Below are 16,720 nucleotides of genomic sequence, written 5' to 3'. Positions count from 1 at the left end.
TTTGTCAATATGAAGGATTTTGACATGTACTGATCACAGGCGTGAGATATGTAATGATGATGCTGCTGGGAGAGGAGGTAATTCTATCTCGGCACCAAGTTGTCATTATCAACCCATACAACTCAACATTACCATATATTTCTTTTGATACAACTTCATCTTTTTCTTTAGTCAGAATTGATTCTTAAAGCTTTTACTATAGTCTTCCCACTGCCTTTAATTCCTTCTAATTGTTCCCCACAAGACTTCATTCATCTATTTTGCAATTGCAAAAAATAAATGGTTTGAATGAAAAATGACCTTTGGCCTCTGGGCTGATTAGCAATGACAAGACAGTGCATGGGTTATGATAGCACGTTTATGGTGAAGAATAATAAGGGCGTTGAGAAGTATAATAAATGTTTTATTTATGTATATTTAATATTCAAGTCAGTTTCATTACCTAGTGGTTTTAAATCATTTTTGGATGACCATTTCTCATGTACATGGTCCCCTACAGTAATATATTAAAGCAACTATTTTGCCCTTTACATTTAAAATGTCTTAGTCATGCTTTTTTTTTTTTTTTTTTTTTTAGTTCTTGTTTCCAGGATTTTGCAGAGGAGAAACTAGACCAATTCTTCCCTAATGTACAGCAATGCAGATCAGCACTACCTCAAACACTGCTTCCAGGATTACATCAGTCCCAAAATAGGTATGAAATCAGCATCTAATCTTAAATTCCTCATTCAGAGGAAGCACAAGCACTTCCAATTATTCTAAAGTATTACTCGCTTTCCAAAAATATGTTTCTCACCATAGGAATGACTATTGCATTTGTTGTTTGTGGGGTTGTCTTTTTTTTCTTTTCTTCTTTTTTTTTTTAAACCTGATCTATGTAGTTACCTGGTATGATTTATATTTTTCAAGAAATGCACCAGCAACAACGGGAAGCGCTCAGCCCCAAGCCTTTGCTGATACGAGGCGCTGCCACGCTGCTGCCGGCAGGATAATTACAGCTGTTACCAGCTGCTGGAGACAGGGCTCACAAGAACCAAAACTGGGGCATTTTCTTAAGAAGTCCTGGAGCGTGCTGGTGCTCAGGGCCTTCAGGAGGCAACCCCTATCACGAGATGGGCACCTGGGTTGCACGGGCTTGTTACAGCCCATAAAATCCTGCCAGCCAGGACTCCCAACAAGCTCTCAGTTACTTTACAGGCAGGTAGGCAGCCCCTGCTCATCAGTCTAAATGCAAAATATCAACTGAGTAATATGAAATCCGGGGTTTGCTGCGCAGAGGACTAACTCAGACACCAAAACCAAGCAGGAATTTCAAACCTGTGACACAGGCTTTTGGGAAGCCGGTAGTCTGGTTTCAGGCAGTGGTTCCAGGGGATGCGCAGGAGGGTGGGCAAGGGACCAACCTTCTCCCCAGTGTCTTCTGTCATGCACCAGCAATGAGAGGTGCAAGAGCCCTAATTGGAGGTTGCATCTCGATTACAGTGTTGAACAGCCATAGGCGGCTGCTGCTCCCATTCATTTGGCTAAACCCTTTTCGAATTCATTTATATTTTTGTCAAGGAGAGTTCGCCCATTTAATTAGGTGCATATGAAAAGATACTGGCTTTTGTTCCTTCTAAGCCTTTAGCTGGATAATTCAGCTGGGTGCCCCTCATTTTTTTTTGTATTGTTAAAACTAATGAATAACCATTTCTCATTCACGTTCTGCTCACCATTCATGGTCTCACAGAGCTGGGGCACAGCTCCCTCAGGCATTTCTTTGCCAAGCTGAAAAAATCAAAATCTACTTAGTCTCTTTTTGTATGGAAGCTGTTCCCTACCTCTGATCATCATTGTTGCACTTTTTTGTGTCTTTTCTAATTCTACTATGTCCTTTTTGAGAGGGACTTCAGCTGTATTCAAGACCTGAGGGCAGTATAACATTAATGATGTTTTCAAATCCTTTCTGCTAAGCACTCAGATGATATTTTCATAGTACTATCGACTTCAAGATCTTTTTCCTGAATAACATGAGTTAAGAGTCACACTTTCCCCTCAGTATTAATGGGTACTTACTGACATTGAGTTTTATTGCTGTTTTAATCCCTGGTGACTCAGCTTTCTGCCCATCTTCTGCAAAACCTTCACAGTCAGCTTTGGATGTAGCTGTTCTCCATAAACAGTCACAAGCTCTGTACTCTTTGTCTCTTCACCCTTCTTCCCATGTCATTTATACAGAGTATGCCATAGTTCAGAGCCCAGTGATACACTGAAGTGGACCCACTGATAATCTTGAATGATTGTAAAAACCACTAATTTGTTCTTATCCTTTTTTGCCCCAGTTTTTTTTGGGGGGTGGATTTTTTTTTTTAACTAATTATTAACACAGGAAGAAGATACCTTTCCCTTTTCCACAGTGAAACTCCCTCTTTCATCTGAAACACAAAGTAGCTCTTACTCCTTCAAATACAACTACTGCTGATGGGAAAGCAAGACTTGCCCCTGTAGGAGCTGTATTGGCCACAGAGATGCTACCAGTCAGCGCCAAACTCCTGGAGCAAGCTGTCAGCAATAGCACCTGTCCTGGGAGGTTAGGTGGGTGCTCACAGCCACCTCATCCCTCCAGGGGTGGTCCCTGGGGAACACCAGGGAGGTAGGTGTGTGGCTCAAGCTGTCAGGCAGCACTTTCAGGAGGGGTCTGCACCCCAGCTGAGTGCCCAAGGACCACAGCGATCCCTGAGTGGGGCACGGGGAGGAAGGCACTGCTTGACCCCAAGGATGGGATTAGTGTAATTGCCGTGGTCACAGAGAAAGCTCTCCAAGGAGGTAGGAGAGCGAGAAGATCCTATTACATATTCTACATACAGCTATTGCCTTATGGACAAGTCATGCCTGCTGCTAATCTGAGATCAGTGAATGACAGTATTTTATATAGAACAGTAACTTTTGATTTACATATATAAGAGCTGTTGATTCTATCTGTGTCCAGATGTCTGGAAAAGGAAGCAGCTTCCCCCCACCTCCCTGAGAGGCTATTAACCTCCTACTGACGCAAACTAATATGCAGTCGCAATTCCCCAGCTCCGACTCAAAAATGCAGACATTACCATAATCGGCTAAACCAAGTATTTATAAACATTTCAACGGGCAAGATACCATCAGCAGGAGCCTTGAACATTTGTCTTAAAATTTATTAACCAATAGAAGAAAAAGTGGTATAAATAAAGCAAAGGTTTGTGGTTGCTGCTTTTTAAGAACAACCTGATGATCTGAAATAAACTAGCAGACAATGTCATGTAAAACATGACCTCATGTTTTACAAACGTGACTCCTTCATTGCTATTATCGCAAAAACAACTGATTTTATGGCTGTAACTCATGGGAAAAAAAACTGTTCAAATGTTTGCTTTCTATTTTTACTAGTGTTATTTAGAGAAATACTGAAAACCCAACTACTAAAGCTCAGGATTTCTCCCTCCCCAGTTCAAGTTATAATGCTTTCTGTAAAAACTACAACTTGTGAATGTGTTGTCCTGAAGCTGTGTGCATTTGGACATCCAGCCATGGAACTTGGCTGAGATATATTCATGTTCAAGGGATCTATCACACGTGGCTGAACTCTGTGAAGCAGTAGTGAGAAACTCATGCTGATCTGCAGCATAGTTCTGCTATAACTCTATTTGTATTAATGCAGTTGGTGGGGATTTAGCTAATCTAAAAGAATGGATCATGCTAAAATAAGCCCAGTAAAATAAAAGCTCTGTTAATGCACTCACCAAATCTTTTTTTTTTTTTTTGTAAAATTAATTATTTACAATTACTCTCCATAAAACTATTGCAAATAAAGTCTGACTATAACTACAAAACCTCTTTACAGCCACCTTCTCTTGATGGGACCAGAGAGGATGAAAGAGTCTATTGACTAAATAAATTGTGATCCATTCAGGAGAGGGTGTTGCCCATTGATTTGTACGATAGGGTTCCTGCCAAACAATGAAAAACAGTCCAAAATAATCTTGAAATATATGGCACACGCAACTGCAAACGAAGATAAAAAGACTCATGTGACATATTCAAATATCTCAAGATGAAGATTCATCCATGAATCAGCATCCTGCTCTAGGCACTTTATGTTTTAAAGACCTATTTCTGCTGCAGCTGCTCAAAGCACTAGCATGGCCAGGAGACATGCTCACAAAAAACAAACGAGATGATGGAAATTTGAGGACCAAGCCAATGTCAAGGAAAGCAGACAGAAGAAACAGACTGCACTGGGTTTTTTGACTTCCCAAATAAGCCCAAATAAAGCTACTTTTCTGAAAGCAGGGGATTCAGGGCGCCTGGCCCAAATCACAAATCCTACCACAGCTCCTTCATGTGCTACACTGAATTCTCTCTACTGCAAAGAAAATGTTTGGGAACCACCTCTTGTGCTCTCCCAGTCCGGCATCTAACCCCACCTCCTATCTGTTGAGCTCATTCAGCATCTGTGGGTGCCCACAGGAGCCCTTCAGTGCCTGCTAATCCTGTCATCTCAGGATCCTAGTGCATCTTTTGCAGCTGCATAAACCACTGCTTTACAGGAAGAAAATGGGATTAAAAGCCATGTGTATGCATGGGTCCACCGCTGCTTTTGAAGCACGGAGAAGGGCAGGGCTAAGAGCCAATCTGCAGGGGCAGCACCTCTGAGGGCTCCCGCACTGGCCCCGTACAGACATGCACGTGGAAAAGTGTACATGTGAAATCCTGGCTTTGTCTTGTGAAACTAGTCCACGTTGCCTCTGAGTGATGAAGGAGAGTGAGTCAGGACCCAAGCCGCAGCCGGCTGGCTCCAGCTCTCCCTTCTGAAGCCCAAAGGTTGGGAATAATCTGGGACAAGTATTTATGGGTTCAGTGCTGCAGCTGAAGAGCCAGCAATGCAAGAGCAAAACACGGTGTTATTTGAGTTGCATCTGCGAAAGCAGTTGCTGTGGCTCTTTTTTCATGAAGAATTTAGACATATTAAAAATAATGTTTTCTAAAAATAGAAGAGCAAACTCAAATTTATCCCATAGTACTAAAAGCACAACTCCTGTTCGCATAAGGGGGACGATGTAAGTATACACACAGGACAAATTTGACCCAAACACAGCAAACAAATGGGTGTTGTATTTCTGCTTTAAGTACAGCAATGAGCAATTAAGCTCAAAACTTTAAAGCTATTAAAGTGACTAAGTCCCATTAAGCTCAACGCCAGATAGAAACGCAAAGTTCTCTGAGGCTCTGTGTTTTAATATCTCAAATGCAGATTAAATATTTATAACTATTGCAACCTAAGATTTCAGCCTGAAAATTTCACTGCAATCTGAAGGAAACTGCTTGGACCAATTTCAGTTAATTATAAAGAAAAACTGCATTTTGTAACTCTCAGGTAAAGCTCCCATTGCCTTCACCAAATAAAACCAGCAGGATTAGGTAGGTAAAAATAAAGCCAATTTGACATAAGAGGGCATTTATCTGCTACAGCTACAACACTGTGTAGGAAAGCCTGGCATGCTCCATAATTGAGTGGTAAGTTTTCTTTCATATTATATTTTTCTTATGCAATTTATTTCACAATGATTAAATCAAAAATATAAGCAATGAACTTACCCAAATTCTTTGATCAGGCAATTGGAACTGGGAGCAAAATTGAAACAAAAACAACACATTATTCGTGCACTGGAACCCTCATTGCAATCAATCTACTAATTAAGATTTTATTTAAAGATACTAATTAAAATGTTATTCTGAATGATTTGTTGCATCGGGGTATTCTCTCCCTAAAAATACAATCCTTGTAATGGCAAATTACTGTGAAATATCATTAAATGATGTAATTTTCCTAGCTGTTGGGCCACTGCCACTAGAAGGAATTTTGCCCAGACAGGGACAGTATAAGGGCTGCAGGGTTTATATCCTTAATCTCTACTTCTGAAGCCTATTTTAAAGATCCATCTGTTAGCTGTCACTTTATATAGTTTAAAAAAAATAAATTTTTGCTTCATCAGATGGCCCCTTTCAGAAACAAATTCACCTACAGATACACAAACTTGTAGGACACAAACAATAATTTTGTTCATGTTTTACACAGACAAATACTGCCAGCAGAAAATGAAAACTGTCGGTGCACTCCACACCTGTACTTTTACAGGGGTGAACAGGACTATAAAGGAAAAACAGCTTTTCTGCAACTGTTCCCCAGTCCTCCATAAATACCAAGTCAAATTCTGCCTTTGCAAACAGGAGACTCTTTTCTATTAAAGGCCGCAAAATAGCAGATTTTGGCATTTACTTTTTTGACAGGACATGTGATGGTGGTTTAGTTTTCTTTTACAATGTACTAAGAGCGCATGTTACACTCGCGACCTTTGTATCCATCCACCTCACACCAAGTTAAAGACGTTATCCCTAGCAGCTAGATAAATGATAAAATGAAAGCCAGCTTTTACCATGGATGCTTGTTTTCTTTCTATTGCAAAACAAGAAATGTGAAGGAATAGGTCAAGCACGGCAGGCGCACAGCTAGCCTTCCCTCCTGGCAGAGGGGGTGGCTCTGCCCCTCCTCAGCGGGCACCTCAGCAGGGAGGTGGCATCCTGCACCTCCTGCTCACCCTGACGGACTTGGTGACCACACTGGGACCTTCCTCGGGCACTAACAATAAACAACTCTGTCAAAAAACACGAAGGCTGAAATCCCGACATCCTGCCCACTAATGGAAAAATACCCAATGTCTCCATTTCACCTGCACGCCTACAGCATCCTTGCCTAGCTCCCATTAGCTCTTCTCTAGTTCCCCATGTAACTCAGGCTCATGCAACACTGCATAGCAGAGTACCCAACTCCTTCCCTGCCCACCACAGCCAAACTCCTAACAGTGCATTTTAGTTTCCCTTCCCACCCACTGACCACGCTACCTACCACCATCATCACACCAACCTGTGGCAAAACCTTCATTTTGAATCCAGCTTGAATCCTTGAATCCAACTCCACTAAACAACACAGATTTACGCCTCAAAAGCTAGCTAGCACTAAGCAAAATAATAGTTTCTTCCATCAATACAGTACCTAATATGCCATCATTTAAATAATTTACTATTAATTTGCAGCCCCTTAGCTGCTCTAACACAATCACACACTTAATGGAGAGGAACCAGCCTGGTTTGACAGCAGAGGACACAGAGGCTCGAGCTCCTGTTTGTGTGTTCGTGCATTAGCACTATCTGCTGCAAAATGGGGATTGTAACTTGTTGCTTTGCAACTTTGGCAAATAAGGTAACTTGGCAAGAGGTGCTGAGCTGCTACTAAATCTTGTTGATAAATTCTTAGTGACTTTAATGCCTAATAGATTCATCACTTCCTTCAGGCACTGGATCTAGAACGGGGTATTTTTCTGCACTCTCCACCCATGCAATAGCATTATGCTTGTGCATCTGCAACTATACGTGCAATCAGCTGCTCTTCCCAGTTCTGCAGAAATCCCATATTTCAGAATATATTCCATACAACTTAGGACATAACAACTGTTGACTTCACTGAGAGAGAAAAAAAAATAAATGCAAGAAGGGGCAGATTATTGGCATGTTACGCCCAGGAATTCAGAGGAAGCTGAACCAGCTTCTGAAGCAGCTCCTGGTTGTACACTTAAAATACAAGATTTGTATGGGGTGTCATTAGTAGGATGAAGCAGCCCGTAGTCAGCAAGCAGTTCAAAATTCCCAATACCACAGAGCATTTTATTCAGGCATAAGATTTAACCCAAAGTTTTAGAAAAATCCCCTTGGGCAAGGAGGAGGAAGACAAAATGAGAGTGCAGTGCTGTTGAAGAAAAGCAACGTACAGTTCGCATACATGTCCTATTTCTATACTACGTACATATTGCAGTTGTTACACCATATTTTAGGGACGCTCTCCTAAATTTTTGTTACTCAGCAAAAAAGCAGCAGGATTACAGCCTGTGAACAAGACAGCAGCCCTCTCATATAGCATGTCTTCAGGTACGGAGGAGCAAGGATCTACAAAGTCACCGCACACACTACAGCCCACCACAGGTACCTAAGAAAGATGGAGTATTTGCATGACAAGACTTGAAAGCATTGGGTGGAAGGTTTTATCTCTTTTCTAGGAGTCCTTAAATATCGACAACTGGGATGCTCAGCTTTGCTGGCCCAACTTTGAATCTACATATCCTCCTTGCAGCCACTGCTGACTCCACCACAACAGCCCAGCGCAAGGAGAGCGCTAAAGAAGACATGGGTAGCTCTAAGTGTTGGTAGCTACACTACAGTTTTGGAGGAACACAATTCTAAAACATACATGTAGTTTGTATCTGGCTTCCTCTATAATGAAAACATGTTGTTTCATCTGCAAAACATCAAGAAGCTCAGAACAATGCTTATGCTTTCCACCACAATGGTACAGCAAAAACTGTGTGTTTTAGGAAATCCAAAAATGACTAAGACTGCATTCATTTCTCTGCACCTGCTTTGAAGCATCAACAGGCTTGTTTACAACATCAAAATTCCCAAAATACTTACTTGTGGATGAAACAAGAATCCTGGGGAAGGTCTCAAGTATTTCTCTTTTAAAGCTTCCAGTGGGTCAGTTAACTTTCTTTTTTCTACTCTGTAAATGTTAAAATTAGATTTGCTTGTGATGAATCAGTCTCAGATATTAATAATTATACATCTACCAATGTTTAAAATAGTCAGTTATACATCAAGTAATTTGTTTCTCAGAGATAATCGTAAAAGATAAGGAAGTACAGTCAACTCTCAATGCCTGCATACAGCTCATTACTGTGGGTGGGGGCTGTGAATTGCCGTTAAAGGGAGATTATATCATTTATATAGGAAATAATTCCATTTCAAAAGACTGGTAGTAATTATAATAGGAACGACTAACTACCGAGCACTCTTCTAAAGTGATAAGGCAACCAAGTGTGCTCTCCACTCAGAGGAGAGGAATTCAAGGCAACAGGAGCCTTGAGCAATGGGTCCTTTCTCATCTGCCCATGCAAGACATCACAGGCACCATCCTGGAAAACTCTCCTGCATGGCCACACATGAGCAGGGTGAGAAAGTCGGGCTTGTGGGGACACACTGAATCTGATATGCCAGCAACAAGGACTGTGATCAGCTCAAGTGGGCATTTATGCAGCGAAACACAGTGTGGATAATTCAGATGCAGCATGGAAGTTTGAGGATTTTGCTTGATATGTACGGTTCATGGGACAGATCCTCTTATCCATACATAGATATAACTCAGGGCAAAGGAAGGCTCAGTAGCCACTGGCCTCATGCTGTGCTGTCAGATTTGTACAGATTTCATTAGTTTCTAATGCAGGACCATAAAACACGGATCATTATTTCCACTGCTTCAGGCATTTAAAAAGAGTATGACGCAAAGAAAACCTATAGTCTAATTCAGATATCAATCTGGCATGAATAAAACCATCTCAGTAAATAACATCATATCCTGTTTCCTCATAATGCATACCTGTTGTCTTATGCGACAGCACTCTCCAAAAACTTTGCCCATAGCATTTCTTTTTCAGATAAAGAAATTAATATAATTTACATGGCAGTAACTTTCTTTTTTTTTTAGCAATAGGCTTTAAAATCAGTCATTTCTATAACAGACAAATATTTTTATGGCTAATAATTTTCTAAACTAATTTAGATGCATGACTTTGGCTGGTTTCAGATGCACGAGCAGAAGGCGAAGGGCAAAGAGGGGCTGACGTACACAGGAAGCAGGTGAAATCCAGATCCCAGTGAGATCTGTCTCAGCACTGCTGGGAAACACTGAGGGGTCAGGATTTTACCACTGGTTTTTAAAACCCCAGCTCACTGGCAGTGTCTGCTTGTGCACCCATCAAAGCCGCAGACAAGGCTCCCATTGATTTCATAAGGTAGATCAGATTAACTAGCCCGCCGGTTAGGCTGTACACACAAGGACACTGCACCTTCAATTATATTAATGAAATGCCTGGAGAAATCAACCCATTACTCAAAAAAGGGTAAAAAAGGGCCGAAATCACTCTTAATTTCCATACTGTTTATACACTTTAGGACAAATTTGCTTCCTTGTTGTACTTATGAGATACTCCTATTTAATTCAGGAGGCATCAGAAAGGTGGTGTCCAGGTGGCACCCTGGTGAGATGCGCTGGAATTTCCAGGGGAAGGCTGAGGGCAGTCAAGGAAGGTGGGCAGCATTTTGGAAGAAAAGGAATTTGGGGCAAACCAGTGGTGTCAAATACACAGTAAATAGACAAACATTCAATACTGATGCCAATTCACTTATGGGTAAGAGAAAACATTCAACTTCTGCATGTCAAGTTACGCAATTGAAACTAACGACCCACGGCAATGAGGGCAGTCATGAAGACTTGCTAATTGCAGCGTTAGCAGAGCCAGGGTTCGCTGCGAGCAGCTCAGATTTGAGGCGGGGTGCACAGGTTTGCATGCAGCCTGGGCCACCCCATGCCTCAGGGGTGGGATGATGCCTCCAGGGCCAGTGGGAGGGGGACGGGATGTGGTTGTCCTGCCTCCGTGGGCAGGTGGCCCTGACAGACCTAGCTGCCTGTACCAAAGGATGCCGAAAGGCAGCAGATAGTCTGTTACCTGTAAATGGGATCCATAAAGAACGGGGTGGGCCTGGCGTGCTGCAAGGAGGACTCCGAAGCTTTCCTTTGCTCGAGGTCACCTCCTTTCTTTTCTCCAAAGACGTGGTTTTTCCGAGGCTCGGCTTGTTTTGTGCCACTGGCTCGACTTCTGCTGCCCATGCTGAGATCTAGAGGCTGGTCCTGGCTTGCCGCAGAGGGGGCTGCTGGCTTTGAGGGTATGGGAGTAAGTGGCTTCTCCTCCTTACGCTTTATGGTGAGGTCAAAGGGAGACTCAGAGCTTCCCTTTGGAATCTTCTTTATTTCACTGGGTGATTGGGGCTCCACTTTCAAGGGTAACGGTCTCAAGTCTCTATCAGGAAATGGATACATTGATTGAGAGAATGCTGGAAAAAACGGGAGGGGAAACATGGAAGGGTAAGGTAAGGCTCCGACTTTTTTGTCTTGCAGCCCCACAAGTCCTGTTGAACCAAAGTACTTTTCAGCAATAGAAGCAATAGCCTTTATAGAATCATTCACCGCTCCTGACACCGCAGTCTGCTCCTCTAAGGATGGTGAGAAAATGGAATGATTGCTGTGGTCTTTCTTATTATTTATTGAAGCCAGGCTCTGCAGAGAGCTTACTTTGTCTTTGAACATTTTACCATTTTCTTTAAATTTCTCTTTCTCACTTTCAATGTCACTTTCCAGATCAGAGCCCGAGGTGGTTTCCAGGTCACTGCCACTGGGGGTACTGACATCGTCAAGGTCAAGGTCACTACTCTCTGACTGGTCACTGAGTTTCTCATGCGGCCTCTCTTCAGAGGACCTCTCTGGTTGAAGCTCCACTGGCTTATTCTCCCCTACTGATGGTTGCTTATTTAGTGCCTTCAAAATATCCTGGGTGGCTGGCAGTATCTGAGGATTTGTCATGAGGGGACTTTGACTTTTGTTTGTCTGATCTGCGCTCGGTAGTCCTTTAACAGGAGAACTAGTAGGTAGCAAAGGTGGCCTGTGGTACAAGCCTGAAGGAAACAGACCAGGGAAGCTAAAAGAAAATCCAGGAGCTGTTGGAAAGGTAAGACCAGCAGGATGCCTATTGGCTCCAAAATAGTCAGCAAGGCCCGGATTTGCATGATTCATATTAACCATGGACGTTTTATCCATAGCTGGGGTTCCAGGAAGTGAAATGCCTTGGCCAAAAAATCCTCCTGCTGCAAAATGGTTCTTGCCCTCACAAAATCTCCTGTGTTTATTTAAGGAAGACGTAGTGCTGAACATTTGTCCACAGTCTTTGCACTTGATTTGGGTTCTGCAATCAGCATGCATGCGCTTATGACGACAAAGGTTTGAAAACTGAGTATAGGATTTATGGCAGACCTCACCTGTATGTAAACAACAACAACAACACATCTCAGGCTTTATGGTAATTGCCCCCACCCTCAAAATTTTGCAAATAACACCACTTTTTTACCCACCAAATGTCAATTAGGAAGCCGTAAGGAGAAGTCTGGTGCACAAATGCACAAAAAGCTATTGGACTCTTCCAAAGCAAGGCATCCAAGCAGACAAATGCCTAAAGACAGCACCAAAACCCACTCCAACAAACCAGAAAAGGCCTTAAATCACTAAAAGACAAAGTTTCCTTGTTTGCTCTTTGCATTACACAGTGTTGCATATTTGGTGCTGTTATTCCATTTCGCATTAGCACCCAGAGCCCCACCAAGAGCCACGGCTTGGTGCTGTAACACCGTACAAACCCACAGTGCCCCTGCACAATCAAGCGCTCGTGTCTTCAGATGACATTCATTACGTCACTAATCACATGTGGAAAGTTAGTCATTAAAATAAATATTTGCAGGACCAGACAGGAGATAGACAGAGCCGCCGCACAGAGCTTTCAGCCTGCAGGACCACAAGGATATCAAGGAGGTGAAGAAGGAGACAACCAGGTATTTCCAAGTGCATAACCTTATTAACAAAAAACATTTGTTTCCACTTACAATTAAGCATTTAATTTCATGGAAGTTCAGGCTAGAGCCTGAGTAACCTCAGCCTAGTACTCTTGTATGTCCAAAGCTTTTCTATGTTTATAATGCATATAGTCCCTACAGGTGCCTGGGATGCTGTAACTCTGAATTCCATGTCTTAATAACTTTACCAATCTTAATATTGCTTATTTGTCTCTTGCACATGAAAAAATACACTCTATTTCAACAATTTCCTTTAAGAATGCAGCTGTATTTATTTGTGTGTCTGCTGCTCAAAACAGCTCAATGGATTTCCTTTCAAGCTCCTCTGGAATGAGAATAGCTTCAGCCTCACAAAAGCAGTACTTGGAGAAAGCCTGAAACCGCATCATGGAGGAGATCTACCTTGAGCTCATGGGCCTGACCTAGCCCGCGACACCGGCACGTCACAGCGCAGCTTCCAGCAACCATTTTCAGCAGCCGGAGGCTGAAAGTGGCCCCGGCGGTGCAGAGCGAGACACCACGAAGAGTGAATCACAGTGCTGAAGCAAACGGGATTTTGCAGCTCCCCAGTTTTCTGCCTGTTACAAACCTTTGGGAGCAAACTGAGGCCACAACCAAGTTACAGGTCTGTAAGTTAAAATGCAGTTTTGAAGAGGATACCACTCAGCTCCCCAGTGCCTTTTTATGTCCCCTTTTGGCATCCTTTGGATAAGCAGGGGCATCGGGCAAGTCTCAAGGCTGTGCTATGACTTGTGCTTTTCATGATGCTAAAATCTGTCTGTGCCTCTGCACTACCATGCTTCTAACAGTATCAGCTCCAGCCTTGTTTAAAAACAAGGCAGCAGCATTATCAGTAAGCAGTTATCCCTATGTAATAAATCCTTTTGGGTTTTTTTGTTTGTGGGTTTTGGTTTTTTTTCCCAGCCAGGAAAAAGCATGTGGTCACTTTATTTTTATTTAATTTGTGTTATATCATAAGCTCTCATCTTTCACACATCAAAGCCATGCAACAATACACATTGTTTATTCTGAGGCCTTTTTAACAATCATTTTCATGATTTGAGACAGACTGACATAATTTACAATGGCTCTATTTTAAGCCTGCAAAGGAAACTGAATTGAATGTATCCCATCCTGCACTCTTGGTTCCCATGAACTGCAATCACGTCCTCTAACTTCCACTCGCACCGGGGCCTGCGCTAACCTTCCTGCTCCTCTAAACCTCTGCCCTTGAGAAACTTGACCACTTGTTGTCATCTCTTAACTGTTTACCTCTTCAGCAGGCTGCTTCATATCTCAGCAACAATGCTGCTATTGTTCCAGGGCCTGATCTTGCCTGATCCACCCGTTTTCCCTGCTCGCATCCCGTTGACATCCCCAGGACAATTCGTGGGGTAAAGCGTGCAGAATTGGGCCCAACCACAGGAAATTTGCAATGCGGTAATTCAGGAAGAATGTTTGTTGCTGTGTATCAGTTACTGTTCCTGTTGGAAATCTTCATTCACAAGGAAAGACAAGAAAGAAAAGAGATATAATAATAAAGAAAATGAAGAAGAAGAAAAAAGGAGAGAGGAGAAGAAGAGGAGAAGAAGAGGAGAAGAAGAGGAGAAGAAGAGGAGAAGAAGAGGAGAAGAAGAGGAGAAGAAGAGGAGAAGAAGAGGAGAAGAAGAGGAGAAGAAGAGGAGAAGAAGGGGAGAAGAAGGGGAGAAGAAGGGGAGAAGAAGGGGAGAAGAAGAGGAGAAGAAGAGGAGAAGAAGAGGAGAAGAAGAGGAGAAGAAGAGGAGAAGAAGAGGAGAAGAAGAGGAGAAGAAGAGGAGAAGAAGAGGAGAAGAAGAGGAGAAGAAGAGGAGAAGAAGAGGAGGAGAAGAGGAGGAGAAGAGGAGGAGAAGAGGAGAAGAAGAGGAGAAGAAGAGGAGAAGAAGAGGAGAAGAGGAGGAGAAGAAGAGGAGAGAAAAGAAATTATTCAAGTTCTTTGAAAATGCTAGATTTTCTGTGGATAAGTACGTTCTGTTTCTTTTTTTGAGGGGAAAATATTTAATTTGCCCATTTAACATAGAACTATTTTTATTTAATACAGAACTATTTGTTGTTTATTGAAGTATGAAGCTCTGATTTTTCTGCTATTTCCTCCCATTTTTAGCCTATTTGCAGACATAAGGTCTCTGCTCCCACAAACGAACGTCACCTCCAGACTTCACGGTACAGAATCAGGCCCCTGACCTTCACTGCTGAGGTCTTACACAAAAAAGCTTTCCCTGCTCCCACCGGGTTGATCACAGAAACCAAAATTAAACTGACCAAAATGGTGACTCAAGTGACACATCCGTAGGTCTGCACAAGGTTTACCTTGGATATTATGGGCCAACTCCCCTCCTTGTGTGAAGCGGTATACCTAACATTCAGCAGCAGAGCATCAGACTGTACGTACTTTTCCAGAAAAAAAATCACCAATCCATACATTTGTGAGACTAGGCTAATGTATAATTAAAAACAATCATGTTTTGTGAACTTTTGATCTTCTACCAGGTTGTGTCAAGGGCCTGCTTCTTATTCACATGACTATTAAATATAGCGTTTCACTCAGGTAGGCTAGGGCGGCAAGCAGGTGAAAAGGCGTGTACTGGCACAGATTTAGTCTTCCTAAAGTTTGGGAAGTTCTCCTTAAAGAACATCCGTAAATTATTAGATTATTATTCTCAGATAATATATTCAAAAGTTAACAGAACCGAGAAATATTCCACTCCGAAGAAGAGCAAAAATACACACTCACAGCTGAGAGATATCCTTACAAACTACAAAGGGAGATGTAAATTAATCATTTGACTAAACATATTTTATCTCCGTTTCAAAAATAAATTAAACCTATAATAGCAATACCATTAAAATACATAAATACTTACTACTATAATTTCAATCAAACAGTTGTACTGAGGACTTTACCTTTTTGAGCATAAAAAAATATTTAAAACTATTTAATGAGGTGCTGCTTGCTCAAGGTGCCTCTTGCATTTACATGTCAGTCTATTCAATCCACTGGCTCTCCAGGCTGGCAAAGAAATTCTGGGCCGGGGTCCAAAGCCCTTAATCTCCTCAGTAGTCTTACTCCTGGGGACCGTCACCTGAAGCTGGGGTGTAACATGGGGTCAGTGAAGCGCACACCCGGTGCCCTGCTGATTCTGGAGGGGGGACCAGGTCAAAATCAATTGCACCACCTCGACCTCTGTGGTTATTCACGGGAGCCAGGACCCCTCAGATAAGTTCGTGTTATAAGATCTACCACTTTTTCATCACACGACTTTTATTTCCAAGTAGTTTTGCTTAAACTTTAGTAGATGGGGACAGTTATCAACTTTAATTGCTTCCATGTATCAAAGCAACAGAAGCTGGGTTTGATTTCTCCTATTACACCTTAATACACCCTTTAAATCTCAGTGCCATACTTCTAAGCAACTAACTTGTAAGGGAAGCTTCCCTCCTTGCAGCTTTTATTGCTCTACAGACCCCAGGTTTAACACAAACTCCCAATCTGGCTCCGAAATTGCCAAAATTCATCTCATGCCTACACACACTCTGTACCGCGATTGTCTCTGGACCCCAAATTAGGCAGCAGTTAAGTTTGCATATTTTCTGCTTATTAAAAAAAAATTACTGTAAGTACTATTTTGAATATGTTCAGTCTATTATGGCATGTGGTTTCTATTTGGAGAGGCTGGAGATTTTGCGAAGGCAGTGAGTAATTACCTTAGTGTTGGTGAGTTTTCACTCAAGCTTGGGCGGTGTACTGTAATAAGAGACAGTTGCCATAAACAGACTGGTACGAGTAAATCATGGTGTGTGGCCTTCTGGTGGAAAACAGATATCTCCTTTAGGTGACCCTCCCTCCCTCCCATCACTTAGCAAAGCCTACCAAACATGTGGTCTCCAAACCCTTTTGTTCTGCAATTACATGGGTGTTATTCCTAGGCTGCTCAATGGGGTTTCATCCCTCACACTGTACGTATGAAGAATACCGGTTGCTGTTTTGATTTATCAGAATAAATAGCAACAAAGAGTATTTGAGAGGTTATTTCATTTATGAGAGGTGCTACTCACAGACTTTTATGTAGGGTATTGCAACAAGACCATCAGGCTAAGATTCCCTACT

The 16,720-nt window shown here is 42.2% G+C and overlaps 1 protein-coding gene across 5 annotated transcripts in view; it reads right to left on the bottom strand.

Moving 5' to 3' along the window:
* MECOM (MDS1 and EVI1 complex locus) overlaps positions 1-16,720 on the bottom strand; it is a 49,796-nt gene that overhangs the window by 12,725 nt on the left and 20,351 nt on the right. For 2 of the 5 annotated variants that reach the window (XM_040613620.1, XM_040613621.1), the window contains exons 6-8: positions 10,626-11,988; positions 8,536-8,623; positions 5,611-5,637 (exon numbers count right to left, since the gene is read on the bottom strand). In XM_040613620.1, coding sequence (XP_040469554.1) covers positions 5,611-5,637; positions 8,536-8,623; positions 10,626-11,988 — 1,478 coding nt within the window. The remainder of the gene's footprint in view (positions 1-5,610; positions 5,638-8,535; positions 8,624-10,625; positions 11,989-16,720) is intronic. The other 3 variants (XM_040613622.1, XM_040613623.1, XM_040613624.1) reach the window with 2 other exon arrangements.

The sequence above is a fragment of the Falco naumanni genome, chromosome 13 (genome assembly GCF_017639655.2).
Source record: "Falco naumanni isolate bFalNau1 chromosome 13, bFalNau1.pat, whole genome shotgun sequence".
Lineage (NCBI taxonomy): Eukaryota > Metazoa > Chordata > Aves > Falconiformes > Falconidae > Falco > Falco naumanni.
The sequence above is the reverse complement of the archived record's forward strand: the minus strand, read 5'-3'. Positions and strand labels throughout refer to the sequence as shown.